The sequence below is a fragment of the Diorhabda sublineata genome, chromosome 6, assembly GCF_026230105.1.
Source record: "Diorhabda sublineata isolate icDioSubl1.1 chromosome 6, icDioSubl1.1, whole genome shotgun sequence".
Lineage (NCBI taxonomy): Eukaryota > Metazoa > Arthropoda > Insecta > Coleoptera > Chrysomelidae > Diorhabda > Diorhabda sublineata.
Window position 1 is genome coordinate 2,391,945 of NC_079479.1, and position 12,363 is coordinate 2,404,307.

General features: G+C 29.4%; 1 protein-coding gene across 1 annotated transcript; it reads right to left on the reverse strand.

The window, feature by feature from the left end:
* Positions 1 to 1,408: 1,408 nt before the first annotated feature.
* LOC130446113 (uncharacterized) lies at positions 1,409 to 11,080 on the reverse strand. Its single transcript, XM_056782194.1, has 6 exons — positions 10,745 to 11,080; positions 7,053 to 7,188; positions 5,277 to 5,419; positions 4,560 to 4,749; positions 4,383 to 4,497; positions 1,409 to 2,940 (listed from the first exon to the last, which is right to left on the reverse strand). The coding sequence occupies exons 1-6, from the start codon at positions 10,806 to 10,808 to the stop codon at positions 2,806 to 2,808; spliced, it is 783 nt and encodes a 260-aa protein (XP_056638172.1). The 5' UTR covers positions 10,809 to 11,080; the 3' UTR covers positions 1,409 to 2,805.
* Positions 11,081 to 12,363: the final 1,283 nt, after the last annotated feature.

Below are 12,363 nucleotides of genomic sequence, written 5' to 3' on the forward strand. Positions count from 1 at the left end.
GTGATGTATTGGATTTCGTTAAATATTGATAAAAATAGTTTTTTACATGAAGTATAAGTTAAAGTGTATTTGAAAGTGTTATTTGGAAGGCAGCGTAATTTTACGAAAAACGCCAATAATAATCAACTAACCTACTAGTGTTGTATGTAAAAATTTTCTATTTTGAGGTTATGTTTTCCTTTGTGTTCGTTTTATACTTCGGTAGTGTGCTTGTTACTGTTTTTTTTTCTATTTGTAGAAACTATTTAGCTTGTGTTGTAGATTAGTGATGTTTTAAAACTTTTTCGGCTATTTTTTTGATCAATTAAAGTAAGTTTGTGTCTTCTAAACCACTTATTGCAAAACCTATATTTGTATTTAATTATACTATTTAATACTTAATTCTTATTGGAAAACTACTATAATAGATAGTTTTATATTTTTTTTGACTTCTTGATGATTTAAATTCATTTCATTACCAAAATGTGATAATTTCAAGAAATTGTAAATTTATACAATTTTTTGATTATTTAGTATTTCCGCATTACTTCTGTCGTTCGGTTCTTAGATTCACCACTCAAAAAAACTCATGACATCATTGTGTCACGTTTCAAATAAATTAGCCCGAACCAATTATCCTCTTTTCAGAGTACCCTCGGACTCTTCGGGGGCAGTTTTGAGGGGATTAGGGAGGTTTTTTTGAGCCCATGGAGACTTTGCTTCAAACTATCATTGTACCAACTAATTTCTTTCCTACCATAGTACCCTCGACACTTCAATGGTAGTTCTAACAAAGTTGAAGGAGGGAGTTCAAGTTTTGTGCCCATTGAGACTTTTAATCAGCTTCAAACTGTTATTGTACCAAGTTTCTAGAAAATTGGTCAAAACTACTACTCTTATGGCACTCTTGGAGTCTTCGATGGTAGTTTTGGAGAATTTTGTGCCAATTGAGACTTTCAATTAGCTTCAAAGTATCATTGTGCTAAGTTTCAGAAAAATTTACCAAAATCCCTAATCTTATGTTACTCTGGGACTCTTCTGTTGAAGTTTGGGTTTTTTTTTAAGTTTTGTGTCTATTGAGACTTATCAGCTTACTTTGAACTATCAATAGGCCAAGTTTGAGAAAAATTGGCCAAAACCTCACCTCTTATGGTATTCTTTGATTGTTCAAGGGTAGTTTTGGGGGGTTTTGTGCTCATTGACACTTTTAATTAGCTTCAAAATTGCCCAAAATCCAATTCCCATAAAGTTTGATTGGGGTTGTAATATGATTTTATATTCAATGCATTTTTATTATTTTTACTTTTGTTTGTACTTCCACTTAGAGAATTGAGAAACTTTCTCGTTTAAATTTCCGGCGTTGATAAAATTTTTCTCGATTTCTGTCCAACTCTTTTGATTAGGAAGGTAAAAAATTGAATAACTTCGATAACTTATTACTTTCTTTATTCAAAAATAATAACAATTTATCAACACTGCCAAGAACTTGACAATTCTAAAAGTATATATTTCTAAGGATAAAACAAATACCAAATAAAAACATTAGTAACATCCTGCAATTTTCGGAGTCATGTCCAAAAATTGGACATAAATCGAAAACGGTAGTTACCCGTTTGGAATAATTCAACCACTAAAGTTTTTATTGTAAACGGGTTAGATTTGAGGAATGTATACCATTAGAATTGAACTTCAAATAAAAACAATTTAAAACCTACTTTAATACTAATTTTTTTTATCTGAAGTACTAAATAAGATCCTAGTGTTGCCAAAATACTAAATTCAATACAATTGTGCAAATAAATGGCATTATTAAAAAATGTATGGAAATGTGGAACTAGTATCTATCGATACCATACAACAACCATTCTTGCAGGAAGATTCATACTTTCATATAAACAATAAATAACTACACTCTACTTTTAACAGTATTTACATACACTTTCATTCTTCGATATGTTCGAATTAATATTACAATAAATAATGCGATGTATGTCGATAATAACTATGAGAATTCCACCCCCAAATCGTACAATATCGATTATTTAAAGGTCTTAACATAAGACAATTTATTTACTGTTAAATTAACCATAAGATTAACATTTTTTTATGAGTAAATGTGTCAGGTTGTAATTTAGAGAATTACAACAAAAATGATTAAAAATTTATTGAATTGCATGTGTAAAAAATTCAAATCAATATCCAAAGGTGGAATCTAGACAGAATTTTAAATATTTAATTTTTCGATTCTTGACAAATTACAAGTTACAATAAATTATGTTCGACATAGTGTTAAAAAAAATGTAGTTTTTCTTCCACAGCCAAATCGCTCCCCAGTATTATTAATGGTGTGAATATATTAATAATTCATTCAAGAGTAATGACCAAACGACCATAAATATATATATTTTGAAAATTACAGTGTAAATTTTTTTATAGAAATAATAAAATGATTTATATTGGAAATTTGCTTGAAATTTTCATCACTAAACGATTTTTAAACAAATTAATATATCAGCTGTAGCTGACCACACACTAATTATTCAAATTATTATTATAAACTCCGATATTGGCAACATTGGGTGAAATCTCATATCTCATGGTAATGATAACAATTTTTTTTCCAATTATTATTTTCTATACACGACTTTGGTATTTGTGTGATGTTATTCGAAATAAATATTTCCTATCAAACGATGAAAAATTTTAACTAATGGAATTCAATATCTATCAGTATCTTTCCTACTTACAAATACGTTTTTCAAATCAGTACTATTAGAAATCACAATTTACGCATTTTATAATTAAATGCTGCATTTTTTAAACCTACTACCGTAATAGAAATTGTAAACTTATTACTGTTGTTGTTAAACTTAACACTGCTTGTACTGTCGATGAACTAGAAGGCAACGACATAGAATCCGATAAACCGCATTGTCTTTTGCCATATTCTGTACAATGCACCTGTAACAAAAAATCATTTTTAGTTCTATGGTATCGTAGTAAGTGATTTTGTTTTTACTTATTTTTTTATTACAAATGGAAACAATATACTGGAGTATATATTTAAAATGTTTTAACAGTTATCAGCCGTTGCTCGTTGCTCTAAATTCAACAGATAATGCCAAAAAGTGCAGCAAATTTTAGACAGACTTGCAATACGGCTCCGAACATTAATCAATATACAACCAAAATGTTCCTACCCTTGCATTAATCGAATTAAAGTCGAAAAACTCACTATGAGGATCCAAATATCAAGTGAAACATAACCAGAAGGTTTTCTCCCTCATAAATATGGGATTTAAGTACAAAGTCTCACTATGAGGATCCAAATATCAATTAAGATAGAACCAGAAGGTTTTCTCCCTCATATTTATTGAATTGAAGTACATAGACTCACTATGGGGATCCAAATATCAGTTGAAACATAACCAGAATGTTATTTTCCTCATAATAATTCGATTCAGGAAGAAAGACTCATTATGGGAATTCAAATATCAATTGAAACACGATCAGAATGTTTTTTCTCTCATATTCATTGGAACAAAGTTGACAATTTGACTATGGGGATCCAAATATCCACCAAAACATATCCAGATGGATTCTTCCCTAATATTCATGGGATTGAAGTAGACAAACTTGTTCAATACTTAACTAAACTTCATAGCCAATGACTGAAATGGTTTTGTTTACAAATTAAATTCAGATGTGCTCTAGAGATTAGTTTAGATTTTTTGGGGAGTCGTTCTGGTTTCCCAGCTGCTCTACATCTATACCAAAAAAGATATTTTGTACAAGACTTTGCATCTCATCGATTTACTTCCAAAATATGGTGACTCCTCCTAAAGGAAGTCTCATTTTCTTCGAGGTACTTCAAACTTTTGCTTAAGTGGACAAGTCATTCGTGGAATAATGCTCTGCAGTCTCTATGGCTGCTTGCAGAAAATGCAGTTGTCTTCATTTGCCATGCTTATCATCTTAAGGTGATGTTTGACAGGGCAGGGGCCATATCGGAAGACTGACCACCATTTTATAGTCGTTTTTGGACATTTCGAGAAGTTCCTTAGATTTCTTGACTGATAGTTACGAATTAATCTGATTTTTTAGCCATCGTTGTTGATATGAGATCACAGTGGGTCGAAATAAGGAGTAGTTGCTCCTTTTTGGCAAGGTTACTTGCTTCCCCATTACCAAGTTTGCTCGAAATACAACTTTTAATCTTAACACAATTTATACTACACACCAACACTCACAATTACACTGTCTGACGTGCGTTTCGATAACCAAAAATTGAAAAGTCGGACCGAACTGTTGATTCTTCAGAAAAATACTAATCCGTAACTACATCCGAATACTTTGAGCGGTGTTATCCAAAAGCAGAAATTATCTTGATAAATTCTACTTACGTTTAACATCGTAGAGGACATTTTATTCAAAAAGTTTCTACTAAATTCAGCTGTATTGTAACCGCATTTATTCCTAACGGCCGTGGTAGAACATTCAATATATTCTTGGAATGCACTGGAAATATAACAAAAAAAAATTAATAAACGGATCGTTAAAATTTAGTAGAGTCAACTTACCAACAAACATTTCTTATCCCCTCGTCAGCTATCGCCCTTTTTTTCTTCAATTCGCTAGTTATATCTATTAAAGATGAATCCACTTGCATGGTGTTCGATTTCAGTTTATCCATGGCGATGGTGTAATTTTCGAAACACCTTTCATTTTCAGTTGAAATTTCAGTCATGCAAGGAGCGTGCTTCAGATATTCTGTAAAGAATCACAACGGTTAAGAATTACAGTCCAATATAAATGATAAAACTACCAATATACAGTTACATTTGTTACATAAATCTACTGTCGAATTGTCCAGTTGGTGGTCACAAATTGATAACCACAATTATAATCACAGCGGGCGTTATGAGCCGGGGTGGATAGGGAATTATAGGAAATAGCTGATAGTGGAAAATCCATCACGATAACAAACAGAAAAGAAGAAAAACCACGTCAATTGATACAGACTCAGTTTTTATGTCGATCATTTATACGGCGAAACAAAAATATGAATGAAAATCAATTATAACACGTTAGACAAAGAAATTTAAGCATGTATAAATTCATAAAACTACGAAATAACGGCACCCACACATATTTGTTCTCAAGAATTTTCCTAGTCCAACCCTGTACAAAACTTATTGAACTTAAGATTATAACAGAAAAATAAGGTTAGATATTTATACCCGCGTTGTAAATTATAAATTATTTAAAAAATTAACTATTGTAGCTTTCAAACTTACCTTGTTGATAATGCCCCTCTCTGCACAGTTCGTGCACCATTGAGCCTGTTCCACGAAACAATTCTTTGAAATGTTGTCTGTCTTCTTTATTCATGCAATGCCTTGTAAAACCGTGAATGCATCTAATGGCTTCTTTCAAGTTTCTAAAACGCAAAAAGAAAATATTTATTATCACGTACTTATACTTAATTACACTTAAAAACGAATATAGATGCTTCTATCTCCGTTGTTTACAAATATACATTATTATGGAACCATTTTTCGTCCCAATTAAAATGATTGCCATCTTTTGGTATAATAACTTCCAAATTTTCTAGTACTATAATTTTTTATTAAAATCAATTTTTTTCACTAAAATGATTGGTAGTATAATTATTTGGATATATTAATAATATTTTTATTATTGTATGATAAAATATATAATGGCATAAGTTTATCGTTAGTGAACCATTTTGTCAATGAATTATTCGCCATCTCTGGTTGATACTTGAAACTTAACAATGTATATAGAGATGTTTTCCAAATCTGTGAGTACTATCATTTTCATTGACATCAACTGTTCTTTATTTATTCATTATTCATTCACAAAAGTGATAAGAAGTATAATTATTTAAAGAGATTAATAACAGTTTTATCATTATATGATAAATTAAGTTAATGATAGTTAACCATTAGTCAAACTTGGGAACCATTTTTTGTCCCAAATAAATTGATTGCCATCTCTCGGTTGAAACTGTAATTCAACAATGTTATTCAAATTTTCTTTGTTATCAACTATTTTGTTAGTGAATAGAACTTCTTGAATATTTACTTTTTCCAACGAAGGTAATAAAGAGTATAATTATTAGGACAGATTTATTACATTTTTATCTTCAACTGATAAATAAAATTAATAACTTCATATTTCTTAGTAAAATGAGTAAGAAATTTATATTCTCGTGGTAGAATTTGAAAACTAGGCCATTTTTAATAATTCACCATAAAAAAGAAGAAGAACTATTGAAAATAATTCCGTCTTTATTTATCAATATTGAATCGGATATAATAGAAAGAAAACAAATGATTATATTAGTTTTTAACGTAATTTTTAACTATTCAGAATAAAGAGTATACTTTCAATTTACATACAAAGTACGTCGTTTTTGTGAAAATTGAAAATAGTGTAGTGCGTTTTAAATCATATTAAAAGCGGAATGATCATATTAATGTGCGGTTTAAATATAGTTATTGAATTTAGTGACAAATCTTCGAGGTTAGGATTCCGAAGTTGATGTAATTGAAAATTTTTCTTTATTCGCCGTAAATTGCATCCTGCATATAAAACAATCTGCATCATGAAAATATGAAGCAATACATTTCACGTAAGTACTGTAGAACTTAAAGTATAAACGGAAGTATGGCATGACCTGTCTAACGTATGTAAAATAGATCCTAGTAGAATGATATATTATAATCCTCGTTTTGGTTGCTTAGAAATGTTTCTAAAGACACGCACTATTCTATTACATTAAATTAGAATAAAAAAACGTTTCTTTTAAAACTTTTTGTTTGACATTCGATATATATACATAATCAAAAGGTATTCTAATTTTAATATGACTCAATATTTTTCAATCTATATCCTCCAATATCGTTTTGATAAGAATTTTCTGTTAAAATCACCTGATTCAAATATATCGCAAATCAAAAGGAAATTGCCAGATAAAGCTTCCTGCTTCTTTTTTATTTAAATTAATCTGATATAAATAACTTGATATGCATTATGCAAAAACTTACGGGCACACTTTTTCTAAATCTTGCTTGCTGTTGAAAAATGTTAATCCGGAATCTGTTAATACCGAGAGTGGCTTGGCGCATTCTATGAAATTCTGGAAACTACATCGATCTTGACCTTTAACTATTGTTGTAAATACTGAAAATAAAAATAAATAGGTGAATTTGATTGTCGGTAATATAGGTACCACTTTTTGATGACATAATCGATGCTACTAGATTTTTTATTTGCTGTCATAATCGGTAAAGTAGGTAACTTCATGTTCATTTAAATAATAAGTGTACTTGATCTAAATATTTGATATATCAAATGCAATAAAAATATTTTTGACAGTGATATCAAGGATATTTATATATAAAAATCAAGTTCAAATATATAAATGCTTATAAATATACGAATATTATTAAAATTAATTGTAGTAATTATAAGATTGCGTATTATAAATATTAGGTTAATTTTTTTCCTTATTACGAAATAAATTACTCTCTCTACGTCTAGTAACTAAAAGTAATAAACAAATTTCGAACTAGCATTAATTTATTAGTTCCCAAGGGACAAAACACTCTGAGTTTAAGATGGTTCTCTCGGACAAGAAACCAGAAAGAGCTCCCAAAAGGCCTATATTTTCACAGATTTTGCGAAATTCAACATGCTCAACTAATTAGTATGAATGTCTATTATACAGAAAACAGAATTATAGCTTTGAATTACAGTAAATAAGATTAGAACAATAAATACCAGGGTGTACTAAAACTTCTGGATGAAAAGACATTTCCGACTGCAAAATTAATATACAGGGGATAGTTTCAAATATAATACCCATTTCCATGACAAAAATAGTGGAACCAAAATGTTGTACTGATTATGACTGTGAATTTTTCGACGGTTTCGACAAGAATATTTACGAAGGGTCAAATTTGTTTGTCAAACAAGTCGTTAATGGTCTAGATCAGCAAAAGGTTTCATAGAATTCGTGATTTTAAAAGTTTGGGAACCCCTGGTCTAGCAAATGCTTGAAATTGCGACATTAATATATAAAGGAAAACTTATTATGGAAAATAGTTCTTGCAGAAATCCAAGATCTTCATAATTAAGATACATACAAATTCAAATTGGTGTTAGTTCGATTCTTAATGATTTCTAAATCATTGTGTATAAAAATTTAATTAGCATATAAAAATTCCGAAAGTTATAAATAATTGGATACCTTATATATAATATTTGTAAGGTTTCTGGGCTGTTTGGTCAACACTAGAAGCTAAAAATTCATGGATGTACATTATTGAGAACGCCCAGACTTCCCCTGTATATACAAATGATTTCACAATGTGAAGAAGATAAGCTAAAATGTATTTTGTATGGAATAATCTATTTTTTTACTACATAAATCCATTTTTTTTTCATTATACGTAAACATATTATACAACTTATCATTTCTATCAAGTGTTTATAACCTTGATAAAGTAAAAGTAGTTTCAATACTGAAAATAGTTTATTGAAACCATATAAGTACGCATCGAATCCAATTTTTTCTTTAAATTACTATATAACATACTAAAGTTTTTATGTTTATACAATTCGACGTACTTAACCTCTAAATTTTTTTATCACATTTAATCCCGTCAGTAAACTGTTATATAGCAAATATTATAGGTTAATGCGCGCCATTACACCAATTTTAGATACGCAGATCTTCACTATTTTGAATAATAATAAAAACATCATTCTTTAATTGTTTATCAAATTATTATCGTCAACATTTCCTCTCAACATCAGGTGATAATCAGGCGAGACATACCACGTCTCCAAATTACAAGTGGGTAGACATAAATTACGTTATCAAATAATAAATTTATCGCATATTGGTATCCGTTTCTGGTGACCATTAAATTACTAGAATTACCAATGACTATAACCGTGACGTAGGAACGAGTGGCGAGCCCTCGCCTGATGTGTTCTCATTGGTCGAATCGTATGGTACGATTCTTGGCTGAGTAGTAGGGGACATACCTAAATTCATACGACTACTTTAATTATAGCTGCGTTGCCGGATTTACAAGGCTATTTTTAGATTATATTCTATGAGAAAATCATTTTGTAGGCTCGACCAGCGGAGAGAGAGATCATAAATGATTGTTAGTACAATTAACCTTATGGTTTATTCCATGGAATGTGTATAAATACAATTATTAATATTGGTTTTAACGGTTTATTTAGAATACTCTTTTAACGAATATATTCCCGCCAAAATGTCCCATAGATCTCAATCGGGTTAATCGATTTATCAATTGATTATATATAATTCTATGATTTCTGAACTAAAGGATAGTTGTCCATTTCAAAAAAAGAAGAAGAAATAACTAACGAAGAAGTAAATTAATTATTTATAATGAGGAGGTAATAGTGAAATTTCAATGAATGAACAGAAAATTTAGTTAGTTATCTTTTATTATGGATATATATAGTCCAATTTAGTATTTCAACAAAATTTAGAATGATTCAATTATTCTCAGACTTCAATTAATAGATGAAGCCAATTAACTGACATTCGACATTATAGAAATGTGCAGAGAATCATTGAATGTAATCAAGTGTACAGACTGAACGAAAGATGTTGTCACTATTGCAGAAATTAATCACTTTCAAAGAGATTTCTGAAATATAACTCGAAAAAATCTAATTATTATCAAGTTTAGTGGTTCAAGGATTTTGTTCAAACCGTAATTTTTGTTTAATTGCCAACTTTAAGCTATGAGTTTAGCTCAAGTGTGGAAACGGTGACATCAAAGAATTATTTCCATATATACAGGATGTCCCAAAAGTAAACAAATATTTGCTATTTGATTTGGAAAGAGAAGAAAAAAATTAAAACAAAAAATAAACTATACTGGAAATACTATTGATTATAGAAAGATGGAAATGTCGGTAAAATAATTAGAATTAAACCAGCATTAAATTAAGCTGCTGAAGTAATGAGAGTAAGACAAAAATTGGGGTGTTTTTTTGATATTAACTCAAAATAAAGCAAAATAAAATAAATGTTTTAATAAAAAAATCGTAAAAAACCAAAAAATGGGGTTATTTGAATTTTTCACATAAATTTTGAGGTTATGTGAAAAAAGTGTAAAAACAAAATATGTAGATCTTTTTATTACCTACAAATTTGCTACTCAACTTTTTTCCATAGGACTTGTAGTTTAACCGCAAATTTATTTTTTATCTTTAAAAATTCTCCCCCTACCACTTCACGACCTCAAATCGCTTCTAAAAAATTCTTACTACTATTTTTTATTTCATTTTTTTATCATTTTCAAATGTTTCAGCCCTGGTGTATCATAAACTATTTGGTAAGAAAATATTTTGTCATATTTATTTTACGTGTAGTAGGTAGTACCTATTGGTGACGTACCTGCTACGTCACAGTGGTGTGATCGTATGATAGTCTCTATCCGCCATGAATTGCGAAAGTAAAAATGTAAACATGTAAACAATTATTAATTTTCTAAATAAAAATGGCCTTAAATCAATTTCCGATTACTTTTTTCATCATTTTAATAATAAAATATATAATAAAAAAATATTTAAATATCTTTTTTCTTCTTCTTTAAAGACGGATAAAAATTTTGACCTGTTGCGGTCTTAATCAAAATAAGACTTGACACTGTCAATTTTTAAATATATAAAAAAAACTTACGTGTTATTATTAGCGCCGACCAAACGGTAAATCTGCATTTAATATCATTAACAATTGTATACATTTTTTTTCACTATTTTAATTACACTCAAATATGAATTTAAAAAAAAAACGTCAGAGATCTCAAAGTTACGGTGATCACGTGGCAGCTGTTTTATTACGAAAGCGACCACACTTCCCAACTGCTTCGTGAATGACTGAATATCTCAGGGTTTTGATTCAACTATTTTAAGCAGACGTGTACGGGTATAAATTAACGACGTTGCCAAATTTATCTTTTATACGCAGCGCTCAACTTTTATTCGTTGAATTGTTTACTAGTCAAACTTTCCAAAGAATTTAAAAGTCATATATTAATTTTAGTTATATATAATGTGCGGATTTTTTCCTGTTGACGTAACTGTGTGTTTTGCATTTATACTACAGTTTCAGTAAATATTTTGAACAATGTTAGTACGAAAACGAGTTATTTTTTTTGGCTGTGTACGAGGTTGTTTGTTAAAACTAATTTTTATCATATGGAAACCTTAATTATATGAAAAAAAAAATAATAGTTTGTGAATAAAAAATGAAAAAATTTACTTATTTCAAAATTGAATAGGAGATATCTATTTAAAAATTGTATTGTAATGTATTTCGATTATTAGCAATGTCATTCATTATTTATTTCAATGTAAATTTAAAAAAAAGTAATTCATTGTTAATTTTAATATGCGAAATAATAATTTGACTCCTGCAAATTTATTTAAAACCTTTTTATAAAATTATTAAACAAAAGTAGATGGTGTCATACGATAAAATATCGTGACACGGTGAATTCTATAGTCTATTCTTTATATATTTTGTTTTTTGTTCACCTTTTCGTTTACCTAAAATATCCCCTTCCCGTAACGGGTTAAAAATCCTCAAATCGTAATAAAATATAACAAAACAACGTAGTGTGGATGCCGTCGTAGCTAGTCGGACGAAACTCTAATGGCGCCGATGACGTAAGCAAGCGATTGGCGCGTTCCAAGAAGAAGTAACGGCGGAGTAAAAATATTCCACTTTTTAAAACTTTATTATGCTGTTACGGCGTTCCAATAATTTGAAAATATAAATTCGACATCGATTTCAGACGCTCCCTGTATATAATCTAGAAACGGTAACTAAACTCCTCCCATCTCAAATGAAATCTCCTAAAAAGGAAGATAATATAAAAAAGTTTCTCCAAAATATCTTTTGATCGAACAAAAACTACCTGCGATGCAAATCGTTATCCGTTTTTTTTTTTCGTTCTTTACAATTCTTAGAAACGATCCGATTTGTTTGCAAACAAATCGATTGAAAAGATGACGCAACTCTTGTTAAGTTAATTGATAATAATTGTTCTAATAGAATAAAAGTTGTTTACAATAAATTACGATGTTCTACGTTGTGACATTGATTGGGACACACCGACAGAAATATCCAATGGACGTACACTACAACATAACATTAAAAATAAAATGTGTTTACTAAATATTCGGATATACCTAAAATAGATTATTGTCGTGTCCCTCGTATGATAATATTTAATAAAATAACATTGTAACGCGGAGAACATAATGCAATAAAGATTCTTGTCAAACTATAAAAAC